The sequence below is a fragment of the Lissotriton vulgaris genome, chromosome 2_1 (assembly GCF_964263255.1).
Source record: "Lissotriton vulgaris chromosome 2_1, aLisVul1.2, whole genome shotgun sequence".
NCBI lineage: Eukaryota > Metazoa > Chordata > Amphibia > Caudata > Salamandridae > Lissotriton > Lissotriton vulgaris.
The window spans coordinates 550,976,722-550,992,757 of NC_141687.1; the positions used below are offsets into that span (position 1 = coordinate 550,976,722).

General features: G+C 44.2%; 1 protein-coding gene across 1 annotated transcript in view; it reads left to right on the top strand.

Annotated features, from left to right (window-relative positions):
• The window catches only part of UNC80 (unc-80 subunit of NALCN channel complex), a 2,521,865-nt gene that overhangs the window by 1,233,804 nt on the left and 1,272,025 nt on the right, over positions 1-16,036 (top strand). The window contains exon 31 of the mRNA XM_086955549.1: positions 13,873-14,011. Coding sequence (XP_086811675.1) covers positions 13,873-14,011 — 139 coding nt within the window. The remainder of the gene's footprint in view (positions 1-13,872; positions 14,012-16,036) is intronic.

Here is a 16,036-nt window from a genome sequence, read left to right on the forward strand (position 1 = left end):
CAATGCGTGAACAAGAACTAGCACGGTCCGCAGTACAGTGGGCTGATAATAGCAGTGTATATAAAGATGATTCAGTAGCGCAAACATTTTTGAGTCTTACTCCAACTGAACAACGTTTAGCTGGTATATACATGATCCAGCATATCATTATGCTATATGAGAGTCAGCATTCTGATCCGGGTCCCCTATACAATATATTGGATGAATTACTCCTGAATAGATGGAGCGGCCTAGGTACCGATTTGATTAATGTGATTCTTGAACAACGTCATAAATACAGAACATTTTTAACTCCACATTTTGTTCCCGTTCCACCTCCAGTAAACCATCCTTTTCACATAGACAGACAGAATCCCTTACGAGAAGTTCATCCCGTACAGACGACTCCAGGGGGTGCGCTTCAACGCGTATTTGTATACACGCCCTTAAGTAAAATGGAATTATTGGAAATGAAGAAAATAGTGCCCTGCCATGATAAAGATCCAGCAGGGTTCCACCGTGAATTAAAAGACATGTTACTCATGGGAGATTACACATATCCCGATATTATGAAAATGTTAAAGGTATTGTTACCGGCAGGTATTTACGAGAAACTCAAAGAAAAAGAATGGGAGGTGGGAGATAAAAAGATTAACTGGACTGAATTAGAAAACGAAGAAATGGGATGTACCCCAGGTTTAGGTCTTGGGGAGAAAACCAAAGAATTACCAGGATTATTAGTACAGGTTTTGCCGAGGTTATTGACAACCAAAAAGGAAGGCTGGGATGCAATCTCAGCCTGCAAACAGAAACAAGACGAAGACACTAGTGATTTTTATTAGAGATTCGAGAAATGTTTTATTATTAATAGTGGCCTGAAAACAAGTAGCGAGTCATATCCACATCTTTTTGTGACCAAATTAGTTGAGAATTCCTTACCCCAGGTTAAGAATAGAGTCCTGAAATTCGAAAGTACATGGCAAGCAAATACACCTTCCCAAATGTTACAAATGTTACAGTACCACCAGAACCGAATTAGAGAGGAACATGAACATGAACAGAGACGTATGAAAGACACGAAAATGAAAGTACTAGTAGCCCAGACTGTTCCAGCAGACGGTCAAAGAAAGGGTACAGCACCTCCAGGTCAGTCTGCAGCTCCCGTTAAAGGGAATTGCAATTACTGCAAACAGCCAGGTCACTATATTAATGAATGTTTGGTTTTGAAGCACAATATTGCTACCGGTAAAACGAAAGAGAGACCGCGTCCTCTTAGACAGGACCACGTCCCACTGCATGTCGCACAGAATACACAACAGTCACCACAGCAAGCTTCACAGACAGTAGCTGTACCCCAACCCCAACCGCAACCACAGCCTATTGCTGCCACTCAACATGTCACGCAACAAATGTATCAGTATGCACAGTCAGATTACCCCGATTACCAGCAGTATACATGAAACAGCCTAGAGAGGGAGGTTGGCTTGCCTCTTATTGAGGTTCCTGTAGATCAAGATGGTCCCTATGTACATAGTCAGGTATTAGGGAAAGACAGAAAATTTTTGATTGACACAGGGGCAAGTAGAACGACCATCAGTCATGACGAAGTTCCAGGGGCACCCCTCTCAGGCTCACAGAATGTTTCCCTGGGTTTTTCAGGAAAGCCTATTGTTAATGAAGTATCAAAGCCAGTTTCTCTTGAAGTTGGTCCATTGTCCCGAACTACTGACCTGTTACTTACGAAAGCATGCCCTGAAAATCTGCTTGGTATTAAAACGTTGAAAGCTTTAGGGGCTGTCATATGTTGTTCTCCGGAAGGAGTGAGATTGTTTTTACGTGACTTTAAGGGTCACTATGTGTTACGTGATTTTGATCCAAGATTGAAAAATGTACCAGCACATTTATGGGGAAAAGGTCCAACTGATGTAGGATGTATGCACATCACACCTTATTGTGTCACTCTCAAGCAAGGTGTTGTACTGCCCGAATTCGACAATACAAATTGCCCCCAGAGGCTGTAGTGGCTTTATTGAAAATAATTGACGAATTGATTGCCCAAGGAGTAGTTATAGAAACTGACTCCAATGTATGTAATTCCCCAATCATCCCGATTCTTAAACGAAGAGACCCAAATGCACCTCCAGTCTACAGACTGGTGATCGATCTTCGCGAGCTAAATAAATGCATCGTTCCCCAGTACCCAGTAGTGCCAGACATATCCTCTTTGTTGACTGCCATTGATTCCGAAGCTGCGTTCTTTACTGTAATTGATCTTAAGAACGCCTTCTTTAGTGTCCCCATTCATCCAGAAAGCCAATTTTTGTTCGGATTCTCATTAAATGGCCGAAGTTTTAAATTTGCACGTGCACCTCAAGGGTTCACGGAAAGTCCCAGTATTTACAGTCAAGCCTTGAAAAGACAACTAGACAGTATTCACATGCCTGCTGACACTGCTCTGCTCCAATATGTAGACGATTTATTGATAACTGCACGGACCGAACGTGATTGCGAGCACGCGTCACTGATTGTCCTATGTTTCTTGGCCGAAAAGGGGCACAAAGTGTCCCCTTCGAAGCTACAATTCTGTGCCCAGCAAGTGGCATACCTTGGGCACTTGCTGTCCAAATGGGGGAGACAACTGACACCAGAACGTATCCAGTTAATTGCACATCTGCCACAACCCAAGACACAAAAGGAGGTACGGGCCTTCATTGGCCTCACCTCGTACTGCAGACAATGGATTCCCCAGTATGCATTTCTAGCTAAACCACTCATACAGTTAACAACACAGGAGGCAGCGACTTCGACTGTCCTCCCTTGGACTCAGGAACACACACAAGCTTTTGACGAATTAAAGAAAGCCTTATGTCAAGCACCTGTCTTAGCGACACCATGTTACAGCAAGCCTTTTACACTTTTTGTTACAGAACGCGATGGCACAGCATTATCTGTTCTCACACAAGATCAAGCAGGACACCATAAGCCTTGTGCTTATTTTTCAAGTACACTGGATCCAGTGGCCCAGGCTCTGCCTGCGTGCCTAAAATCAGTTGCAGCGACAGCTCTAGCTATCAGACAAAGCGATTCAATAGTGTTAGGACATCCCCTGACAGTACCAGTTCCACATTCCGTGGAAGTTCTTTTGAACCGAACTCAGACTCAGCATCTGACCATAGCAAGACTGACTGGATACGAATTGACATTGTTTCAGCCACACATAGAAATCAGACGCTGTAACATACTAAATCCTGCCACATTGTTACCCTCGAGCACGATTGACCCGACACCACATGACTGTATAGAAGTCATCAATACAGTAACGAAGCCCAGACAAGACTTGACAGACATTGCATTACCCGATCCCGACCTGACACTTTACGTGGATGGTTCATGTATGAGAACGAGTACAGGAGAGTTAGTGGCCGCATATGCAGTGACCACTGAAACTGAAGTCTTAGAAACACATCGCATTGACACATTGTCTGCCCAAGCAGCAGAGCTAATCGCTCTGACCCAAGCCTGTATACTAGCCAAGAACAAGAAAGTAAACATATACACAGATTCGCAGTATGCATTCGGAGTCATTCACGACTTCGGTGTTCTTTGGGAAGAAAGAGGTTTTTTAACTTCTCACGGTACCAAGATCCAACATGGTCCCCTTATTCAAGCTCTGTTAGAAGCAATACACTTGCCTACAGCCATAGCTGTTATGAAATGCAAAGCACATACAAAAGTTACCGATACTATTTCCCAGGGTAACGACCTAGCAGACCGAACAGCCAAACTCACAGCTCAGACAGACATCCCAACGGACATGACAAAGACTGTAGTACCAACACAGACACATTGTATGACAGTGAAGGATCCCATTCTAGACGTGCTCGACATACAGACACATGCTACTCCAGATGAAATAAAGAAATGGACTGAACAAGGAGGGATCCACACAGATCAAGAATGGATGACGAAGGGAAGAGCCACATGGTTCCTCCCCGACTCTATGGTTCAAGTTATCATTAATACAGCACATAGTCCAGCACACTTAGGAGAAAAAGCTATGTTAGACAGCATTCAAAACCTCTGGTTCAATAAACATTTACGAGCAGCAGCAAAACAGAAAGTGCGTACTTCCATTATCTGTTGTCAGTTCAATCCAGGCAAAGGTGTTCCCGTGGAACAAGGTGGTTTCCACCCTCCCGATCACTCTTTTGAAGTCCTCCAGATGGATTATATCCAGATGGACAGATGTAGAGGTTTTAAATATGTCCTTGTAGTTGTATGTGCCCTTTCCCGATGGACAGAAGCATATCCAGTCCCAGATTACACTGCCGCGACCACTGCCAAGCAGTTGGTTCGTGAATTTTTCCCGCGATACGGCTTGCCCCGTGTCGTGTACTCAGATAATGGACAGCCATTCTCGTCCGAGCTCATGAAGCAGGTTTCACTCCTGTTAGGTTACCAGTGGAAGTTCCACTGCGTACGACATCCTGAAGCAGCTGGTCTCGTAGAGAGACATAATCAGACCCTGAAAACACGATTGGCCAAAATATGTGCAGAGAAAGGTGTAGATTGGATCGTAGCATTGCCAGTTGCACTCTTTTATATGCGTATGGTAGCCCATTCTAGGACAGGATTGTCTCCCTATGAAATAATTTTTGGGCGGCCTCCCAATATGTGGGGTACGCCTATGCCAAAGAAAATCACAGATGTTGACAGTTCTATGCTGACAGATTACTTGGCCTCCTTGATGTCTGCACTACAATCTTGTCGTTCACAGGTCGCCGCCGCCTTCCCAGACAACACCCAAGTGAAACCGCATGAAGTGGTCCCCGGCGAGCACGTCCTTGTGAGAAATTTCGATAGGAAAAGTCCGCTGGAGCCGAGGTGGAGACAGCCTAAGTTGGTTTTGATGACGACGAGGACTGCAGTCAAGCTGGAAGGAAGAAAGGGCTGGGTGCATTCCAGCCACATCAAGAAGATTCATGGACTGTGTCCAGATACTGTGATTAAGGACTGCCCCCTCCCGGACATTGACTCTAAACTTCCCCTGCTAGAGAAAACTCCCCAAGAGGAGTATCGTTTAAAGCTGAGGTCTAGTAAGTCAGACAGCGTTTAATTGTTTAAGTCCCCCCTGGGTGAAGCGGTTAGACAGGTTTCTGACATGAACAAGATAGACCCAAGCAGTCAGAGAGATAGGCGTAACGAGAAAAGAAAATAGCACTGTAAAGTTTTGCACAGCGGATGCATAATCGCCTTATTCTCCATGTTTCTTCTGAGTCTTACGATAATATGCATAAGTTTAATGTTACATATCTTTTTCCCTCTTGATTCATACGTACATGCTTCCTTTAATGACACTGTGGAGCACACTTTCAGCGACCTGCCTCCCCATGAACTCTACTATCGATTAGCAATGCGCAACAATACATTCATTCGTATGTTACATCATACTCATCAGACCAGCAATACCACTAATTGCTGGGTATGTGGCCGATTCCCACCTTACCAGAAATACAAGGGAGCTCTGCCTCTCTTTCCTTACCCGTTCACACATAATGGTTCATGTGGTGCATGGTTTGCTTTAATGTCTTCCCTAGACAGTAAGTCCAAGGTTTCACAAGGTGATTGGATATGGGGGAACCTGAATACAGTCATGAATAGAATATGTTTCCCAGACCAAGAAGGTCTTCCCCAAAGGACTGGGACCGATCTAGAAAATGAAGTGTATGGATTAGGTAATTTTACACTTAACCTCATGATCCTGAATGTGCAGTCTGAGACTAATTCAGACTTGCCGTCTATTTCAGTTTTACCAGCGAAAGGTGAATTATGTGTCAGAAAGAATGGTTCAGTACATCTGGGACACAGTGATTGTAATACTGTGGTCGTATTCAGCGACAAAGGAAAGTCTACTTTCAAAGCCTCACGCCATTCTTATTTTATTTGTGGACATACAGCTTATGTTCATCTGCCCCCTGATTGGGATGGGACGTGTTATATTGCGTTCCTCCTGCCACCTGTTTTCCTAGCCCCGCTTGATTATCATCGAAATTCACGGCTTGTGAATATTAGACATAGAAGAGAACTACCTCCTGTTATTGATGTTTCTGGTTCTCCATGGGATTAAGTTAAAGGATATTTCTGGTTCATAGGTCCTGTCCAGAACAGTAAATTAATACGCAGGTTAACGAGCACACTTGAAACGGTAGTGAATGAAACTACCTCTGCCTTAGGTAACCTAACTGAAGAACAATCTGCTATGAGACTCGTGGTTCTTCAAAATCGCCTTGTCCTTGACGTCATCCTGGCCGATAGGGGCGGGGCTTGTAGAGTCATCGGATCCAGTTGTTGTGTTTTTATTCCAAATAACGCGCCATCCGTGTATAAGGCTATTACTAGGCTTCATGAAATAGCTCACCTGATTCACCAGAATCCAGACACCTGGACTTGGTCCGGTTGGCTCTGGAGTGTGATATCTGCTTGGGGATGGAAATTGCTATCATTCCTAGGTATAATATTGGTTATAGTATTCAGTTGTTGTCTCTGTCTGCAATGTGGGCCAGCGATTTGCGGCTTGTGCGCCACAGCCTGTGTTCCAGGTCCAAGTTCCCGTTCCCGAATGATAAAAGATGAACAAATGATGTTATATGAACAGATAGATGGTCTCATGAATATAGATATATCCTAAAGGGTGAAGTAGGGGCCAAGGAGGGAACGAGGTAATAGAAATTTTCATGTAGCCAAAGTGCCCCCCTACCCGCACCCTATCCATGTACCCATCATCCTTGTATGTCGTGTAACTTCTTTTCTGTTCATGCTAGAGAGACGCAAATACATTTGCGTCCAACGTTAACATGTCAGCTATCCAGCCATGCATAAATATCCTGTTAATTAGGTTTCTAGACCTATGGTGCCAACGTCTTTACATGGTACACTTTCACGCTTTCGTCCACGTTTTCTGGCCCAGTCAAGTTAGGCCCTTAAACGAGGCCCCGAGTCCCATCTCTCCTGTCTCTGAAAGCTGTATGCATCCCTGACCCTTGCCTTACTTCCTGCCTCAGACGAGCGGTGCCCGGCTCGGCCTGGTTCGCTTGCCAAGATGATGTTTTACCTACAAGTTATCTGTCCAGCCTCCTCGAAAACACATTCCAGTCTAGTGAAATAGGTAAACATATTCCCGGCTGCAGAGCAAAGGGCCCTGCCTTCCTGTCTCCATGCAAGTAATTTACTGCTCCTGTTACCATGGTAGGCCCATGGCCCCCGCACTCTTCATGAAGATCCCTTTGCACGCACTTGCATTTAGTGTTGAATGGCCCTTGCCCTAGAGACCTTTTACTCCAGACACTACATCCTCAAAACATATGATATCAGATATGCTATAAGTACAGGTCGTTTTGACACCCCAGACACCAGTCTCCTCTACTCGTGCAAAAGTCAAAGCCCCCAGTTCTCCCCGGTTACACGTCCTGCTCAGCTGCGCGCGCATATAGGTTAGAAGTTTCTGCTGATTCTGCAAGTTTCTCTATGCATCCACCCACTTGTGACGTTTTATGATACGTTTCTCTGACATGTCTAGTGCACGCCCATGTGTACGCCTTCTTACACGCCTCCTGTTACGCACATGTGTTCTTATCACCTCTTTTCACCTGTTACGCCTACTGTATTCACTGCCATGCATACTGTTTTACTATATATATTGTGTACTGTTAATAAAAAGTGACAATGTCCCTTCCTGAACCTTAGAGGTGATGGAACATGATGCTCCATCCTCGAGGATTATTCCATTAAAGCCCGTATGACTCAGATCCCACGGACTCTGCCTCTCATTTGAATGAGCTGTCTTGTATTGATAATTATATGGAAAAAATTATTAGGTAAAATTTATTTACCACACAACCGGGAGAGAAGGTATGGGTATTAGAGCCTATGGCTCTTTGGGCCCTCCAGGATAAATGCAGTGGTCCCTACCCTATCCTAGAAAGAAAAGGGGCAGTTACTTACATAGTAGACCTAGGGACTTGCAGGATCCCCCACAGGGTCATCCATGTGAATCACCTGAAATCTTTTCATAGCAGGGTTGAAGTGACCATGCTGATGGTCACTGATGAGGATCAGGAAAAAGAGAGTGAACTTTACCTCCTCTTAAACAACTCTAACAATGGGTCTGTTGAGGGAGTTGTCTTTCAGACTCCTTCACTGCCCAACAGCAAACTGACTGCAGGCAAGTCCTAGGGCAGTATGCTGAGCTCTTGTCTTTGACCCCTGGTCAGACAACTTGGTGTACACATGATGTGGACATTGGGGACAGCATCATTGTCAAAAACAAAATGTACAGTCAGGCTGATCAAGTCAAAGAAGGCAGCAGAGCTGAAGTCAGCAAGATATGGACGTAGTGGTGATTGAACTCTCTGAGAGTCCCTGGGCCAGCCCAGTGGTCTTTGTCCCCAAACCTCCTTCCAAGGGAGGCAAACCGGAGTTGAGGTGTTGTGTGGACCACAGAGATCTCAATGCTGTCACTAAGACAAATGCACAACCTATTCCAAGGGCTGATGAACGGGTTGGCTTGGGTGCAGCCAAGTTCCCCAGTACTTTTGATTTGACATCAGTGAACTGTCAGATTGGTCTCATCACAAGAGCCAAAGAAAAATCAGAATTTGCGACCCCAGATGTACATTACTAGTTTACTATAATACCCTTTGGTTTAAAGAATGCCTTGCTGCCTTCCAGAGGTTGGTGAACAAAATCCTGGCAGAGCTGTAGTCTTTTAGTGTAGTTTGCCTTGATGAAATTGCTGTCTATAGCTCCATCTGGCTGGAACACCTGATCCACCTTGGGAAGGTCCTTAAGGTTCTGAATTGAGTCACTATCAAGGCAAGCAAGTGCCAGATAGGGCATGGCCAAGTTGTATACTTGAACCACTTTGTAGGTCGAGGCCAAGTTCAAGATCCATACTACTCTGGATTTAAAGGCCCCAACCACCCAACCTCAAGTCAGAGCATTCCTTGGCTTGACTGGGTACTACAGAAGGTTTGTGAAGAGATGTGGTAATATTGTGGCACCGCCCTAAGAACTGATTTCCAAGAAACAACCCAAAAAAATAAACTGGACAGTGAGCTGTCAAAAGAGTTTTGACACTCTGAAGGAAGCAGTGTGCATGGCACCCTTTCTATAAGCTCCAAATTATACAAAGCAGTTCATTGTGCAGGCATATGCCTCTGAGTATGGGATAGGTTCAGTCCTATCACAGACCAACGATGATGGTCAGGACCAGCATATTACTTTTATTAGAAGGTGGGTACTCCCCAAAGAACAGCGTTGAAGTGCCATTGATATTGAAGCCTTTGCTGTGGTTTGGTCCCTGATACTTACTTACTTTGTACAAACTTAAACTAACCACAGGCCTCTCAGATGACGGATGCAAATGAAAGGGGAAAATTCAATATTGTTGAGGTGGTCAGTCTCTCTAAAGGGAATAGACTTCTCAGTGGAACACGGGCCTGGGACTGACCATGCCAATGCAGATGTCCCCCTATTTTTGGCCAAAGTACTGATGCTTTTTTGAGTGTAGGCACACTGGATCCCTGCTAAACCAGGCCCCCAGTGCCAGTGCTCGTTCCCTTAAACAAATGTAAATGTCGAATTGTAACACAATTAGCAAGGATTTTAGCACCCCTGTAAGTCCCTAGTAAATGTTATCCCTGGTACCCAGAACATAGGTACTAAAGTGGTTCCCTATGGGCTGCAGCATGTATTATGCCACACAAAGGGACCCGCACAAAAACCTGCAGGCAGACTGCCATTGTAGAATGCGTAGAATGGTGCAAACCATTTTGAAAACACTCTATGGCAAAGTTACACTGCATATAGTATATGTAAGCCACCCCTACAGCAAGCCTTAGAGCCCTAAGGTAGTGGGCATTATATTACATGTAAGGGTGCCTCTGCATGAGCAGGTACACAGTTTGTGATGTCTAGTTCAATTACTAGATATTACAAGTGATCAGGCAGCCATCTTAAGGACATTTTCTGGGACTGGTCATTACGAGTTATCCAGCTACATGATGACTGCACTTAAGCCAATGGTGTTTGTCTTAATAAATCTGTACTGATGGCCAGTACTATATTTATTATGACATGCACCCAGGGGTCACCTTAGAAGTGTTCCCTGAAATCCTACTGGTTCTCAAGTGTGCTGGCTGACTGGTATCATCCAGCATGTAACTACGGTTGAGTTTCTGACCCGCTGTCCGTGAGAGCCCATGCTCTCAGAGGCCAGAAACTAAGCCTGCTCTTGAGGGAGGTGTTCACACCACCTACAGCAAGATGGCTAGTGAATTAGCATGCCAAGGCCAGAGGCATTTAAGTCTCTGCCGCCTTAGATATTGTACAATGGCTACCCGCCAGACCAGGGGAACACAACCCCCTACCATGAGGCCCATTTGGAACCAAAGCAGGTGGAAAATTAGTTAGTCAGAAAGCTTATTACCCTTTCAGGCTATGCACAACCCTAAGGTGGGGCACCTGAAGTGGACAGCCAAGTAAAAGTTTCACCATTTTGAATTTGATGGAACTAGGAACTCTGGGTCAGTTTTATTCCCACTATCACCAGGAAGTGGTCATAAAGGGGATGCACTCACCCTTTGGGGTAAGTAGACTATGCAAACACAAGGAGATGTTGGACTGAGTGCTGAAACTTTTCAGACACTCACCCCAGTCACAGATCTGGATTGAATCCATCATTGTTCTTAAGCTCACTTCCCCACCCCAGTTCTGATCCAGCCATATGCAAATCAGTCTTGACCCTGTTCCTCATGGGAACAGTCCAGCCCAAACTGCCAAGACAGGTCTTCCCTGGACTATAAACAAGCATCCTGGGACCGGTTTTTGGGTGGCATGCCTCATCAGCAAGGCTAGATTGAATCCAGTGGCAAAGTGAGCAAGAGACCCACATTTGGGCATACCCTGCCAACTTAGAGTGAACAAAGCAAACACAAGGAGATGATGGATGGAGTGCTGAAACTTTTCAGACACTCACCCCAGTCACAGATCTGGGTTGAAACCATCATCGTTCTTTGGCTTACTTCTCCACCCCAGTTCAGACCCAGCCATATGCATATCAGTCTTGACCCTGTTTCTCATGGGAACAGTCCAGCCCGAACTACCAAGCCAGGTCTTCCCTGGACTGGAAACAAGCATCCCTAGGACCGGTTTTAGCCAGGCTTACTTGAATACAGTGGCAAAGTAAGCAAGGGACCCATGTCTGGGAATACCCTGCCAAATTAGGCTGAACAAAGGAAACACAAGGAGATGATGGACAGAGCGTTAAAAGTATCAGACACTCACCCCAGTCACAGATCTGGGTTGAATCCATCATCGTTCTTTGGTTCACTTCGCCACCCTAGTCAGACCCAGCCATATGCAAATCAGTCTTGACCCTGTTCCTCATGGGAACAGTACAACCTGATTTGCCAAGCCACTAATTAGCAATAATGAGCAAAAGATTAATGGATTAAACCCAGATCTGTGACTGTGGGTGAGTGAATGAAAAGTTTCAGCACTCTGTCCATCATCTTGTTGTGTTTGCTATGGGAATAATTCTAAGGCAAGGAATCTGTGGCTAGATAGTCTCTACCAGAAAAAGTGTTACCGAAGGTAAGTAACTTGTTTGTTGATCCTCTGTTTCTACCACCTCCCGTCCTTGTGTTTTTGAAACAGTTTTTTTCCCTCCGGTTCAGGAGTAATTAGTATTTTGCGGGAAGCCTTCCCACGTGGCTTGGTATGAGGTGGTTAGTATAACTCACCTGTATGTTACTTGTAATAGTTAATAAATGGCTTAAGGAAAAAAGCCAGTTGGAGTATCGAGTCCGGTATTGCTTCTACCTGCGCTCTGTGCAGTGCAGCTCTACGAGGAGCACATGCTTAAAAATTGTGAAAGACAGGAGTCCCTTCTTGCCCACATCCGTATGCAGGCCTAAACTTTACCCCTCCTTTCTTATTCTGCCTCATTACTTTAATACCTTTTATATCTTCTTATATAGACAGATGAACATATTGTAAGCATCTGTTTTTTCCTGACAACATTTCAGGGTGGCGTCACATTTGCTCCCAAACCAAATATTTTATAGATTATCTACCAATTTAGAAGACATTATTAAAAAGGAACATAAAACTTACCTAATAAAACAATTCCCTATTTACGGTTTATTAACAAGTTGCCAAACATATTTGGGTTTTCACTGTGGGTCAACTAACCCCCATGCAAAACAATATATTTGTTTTATTAAAATGGGAAGATTCCACTGATTAAAAACAATTTTTGAGTAATGGCAAAAGGGCTAAGAAAAAACTCTCCCTAAAACATAATCTACATGGTTATTTCCCCCAGTGGGGACACGTTGCTATGAGGTGGCTTTTTGGCGCACGGTATCTCAATAAAATGCAAAGGAACCCTCATTCATGTTTGTAATGCTATTACAAAGGCTTCTTTGTGGCTTTTTTTTGTCCATGACTGTGAGGTCTGGCATGAGTCCCACTGAACAAATGTATAAATCTTTGTTTTTTCTTTATCCCAAGCAGCTTTATAAGGATGTGCTTTGCTAGTGAGTGGTCAGGAATACACTTGCATGTCTCTGAGGGACTGGTGAGAATAGAAATGCTAGGTTTACTGATGGCACTATAATAATGATGCATCAAGACGTTTCATATAATCCTTTTAGCCTGCTGCTGAGGGCTATACTGGTTGTTAAAGGCTTTGAATCTCACTTCAAAGGGAGAGGGGGAGGGCCTTTAACCAGTATAGCCCAAGGCAGAAGGACTGTAAGGCTATTAGAGCACTCTATCCACCGAGGGTCGAATGTTCTTAGTAAAAAAGGGAAAAACAGAAAGACAAACATTGGAATGTTGAAGCATGGGGTTATACCAGCCATTGTCTGCCCTGAGCTACTTTATTGTCTTCAATGGAAGTCTCAACATTTCAGTGTTCTAATTACACATATGCAGTACCACCTGTTCTCCCAGTTGCTAGCGAAAGTATGGCTGTGCTCTGTCATTGTTGGATGCAGAATGTGTGGGTGTGAGTTAAGTGTTGTTCACATATGATAAAGAAAAAAGGGGACCTAACATCTAAAATATGTGCATGTTCTTACTTCATGAAAAAAATCACTATGTGCTGTTGCACATGCTGGACGAACTGTGAAGATTTATTCATGTTTGTGGATATTCTGTTTCTGCAGTGCTGTATTTGTGGTATACATTTTATTTGCGTCAAAGCCTTTTGAGTGTACTGCATTAAAATTAACTGTTAAATATAGAAAATGTATGGATTTGTAGTGGTCCTCATGTAATGAATCTTTTCAATCTCCTGGCTTCTATGTAATGAAGAAATTATACCCTTGCACCTTTTGCACTTTATCATGATATGTGATTTTAACAAAAGTATTATGAATTGTGAGTATTACTGTATATTCCTTTATGGTTTTGAACAATAACCAAAATAAAGTTTATTTGAATTTGAATACTGCATTTGGATAATTATTGTAAATATCTTACAGAAAGGTGATGAAAAGATGGAAAGACAGTGACATTTGGTTTATAAATGTGAAGTGTAGTAAGTCATATACTGAGAGAAAGGAGAATTGGGCAGAAGTTGGAGGAGATAAAGAGAGAATGACACTAAGTTAAAGATATGTGTTGTATGGTTCATGACAAGGCCACATTTCCTCTTTGTGTTCTATCTCATCTCACTAAAACTCTCAAAATGTGTGATATAACGTAATTCCTCAGCTTCTACTCATAGTCTGAGAATGAACAATTTAGCATACTGTAATCCAGCCTGAAACATGACTGTGCACACTTGACTTGACTGTTGCTGTTTTATTTGTTTTGTTTATGCAGGTCATGAGTATGGCCCCAGCACCTTTGTCTCTACTGATCAAGGCGGCCCCTATCCTAACTGAGGAGATGTATGGAGACATTCAGCCTGCAGCGTGGGAGCTACTGCTGAGCGTGGATGAGCACATGGCTGGGGCAGCAGGTACAGCACAGAATTCCTAAAAGAAAAATGCTCACATATCTCTTCTCAGAACCATGTGAATCTCGGAAAAACTTTGCAAGCGAGGATTCTCTTGATGGAATAATGCAGGCATTTTACCTTCCAAGAACATAGTTGTTAGAAATGGGGTCAGAGTAGGTAATTTACACTCTCAGAATAACCTGTGCACCCCCCTTGGTAGCTTGGCAAGAGCAGTCAGGCTTCTCCTCCGAGGAAATGTGTAAAGTATTTGTAAACACACAGTGACACTGTGAAAACACTACAAAAGTATTACACAACAGTTTAGAAAAATTACGAGCATTATTCTGAATGAAACAAGACCAAAATAACAAAAAAAGGACATACACATATCAAAATACGAATTCTCAACAATTAAATGCAGTTACAACACTTAGAAACACAACAACTCTGACTAGGGCTATAACGACTTGCCTGATGGAGTCGGATTTTCAAAGTTGGGCTGACCGCGATGGAGCTCGGGCCTGCTGTGGAGTCGTAGAGACCCTGGGTACAGTATCTTGGAAAGAATGACAAAACAAAGACGTTGTGAGGCATTGCTGGGGCCTGGTGCGGCTTCAGTTCCTTACAGTTGTTGGCACTTCAGTGCTCGGAACATGGCATGGCCCAGGGGAGGTGATGCAGCTTTGGCGGTAAGGCGTAACGTTCTCCTGTCGATACAGGGTCCATAAAGTGTCAAGAGTCAGGCCACGCAGCGTAGATCTCGCAGTGTTGATGTCACCCCAAGGGGCCTCCGGTTCTGCAGAGAAGTCGGGCGCCGTTAAGTGCGGTGACACGGTACTCAAGGCTCCCAGTGTTGTCGTTCTTCATAGGCGCTGCGGTGCAAGTCACAATTGTTGCGGTGAGCGGGGACCAAGGCACAAAAGTCACGCTCAAATTTGATGTGGGGTGTGGTTTCTTCTTGGCCCGGGAACTGTATTTGGCACCACTTGGCAGAGTAGAGCTCTCAGCAGAAATGCAAAGATGCTACAGGTGAAGTCTTTGAAGGCCCTGAGACTTCCTACAGGAGGGAAGCTCGACTCAAGCCCTTGGAGATACTTGGAAAGCAGGATGTACAAAGCAAAGTCCAGTCCTTTCACTCGCAGGACAGAAACAGCAAGCAGCAGGCCAGCACAGTCCCTCCTGACAGCAACACAGCTCTTCTTCCTGACAGAATGTCCTTAATCCAGAAGTGTTCTGAGTATACGGTGCCCAGTACTTATACCCATTTCGAGTAGTAGAGACTTCTTTGTGAAGGGGCAGGCACAGCCCTATTCAGGTGCAAGTGTCAGCTACTCCCACAACTCTAGGCCAGGAAGACCCATCAGCCTGGTAATGAACCATCAGGATATGCAGGGAATACCTCAGATTCCTTTGTGTGACTGTCTAGTGTGAATGCATAACAACCCAACTGTCATCCTGACCCAGACGCGTATTCAGAGACAGGCAGAGACACAGAATGCTAACTTTCTAAAAAGTGGTGTTTTCAGACCTGCAATTTAAAAAAAATCAACTTCACTAAATGTTGTTTTTTTAAATTGTGAGTCCAGAGACGCCAAACTTTTTATCATCTCCCTATTGCAAGCTACACGTATAAAGCGTTAAAAGGCAGCTCCAATGCCAACCTATGGGAGAGATAGGGATTGCTGTAGAGAAAAATGAATTTTACAATTTTCCTTATCAGGACATTTAAAACCCATTAGTACATGTCCTATCTTTTAAATACATGGGGCTACCTGGGGCCTACCTTGGGTGTGCCTTACATTTTATAAAAGGGAACGAATGGGGACTGGAAGTAGGTGTACTTGCTAAGTTGACTTGGCAGTTAAAAACTGCACTCACAGACACTGCAGTGGCTACTCATGTGCTTGGCACAATCCATGCTGCAGGCCCACTAATAGTTTTTGGTTTACAGGACCTGGGCACACCTGGTGCACTGTTCTAGTAAAACAAATAGGCCAATCATGGGGAATACAAATACCATTACATTTTTGACAGGGAGCACTTGCA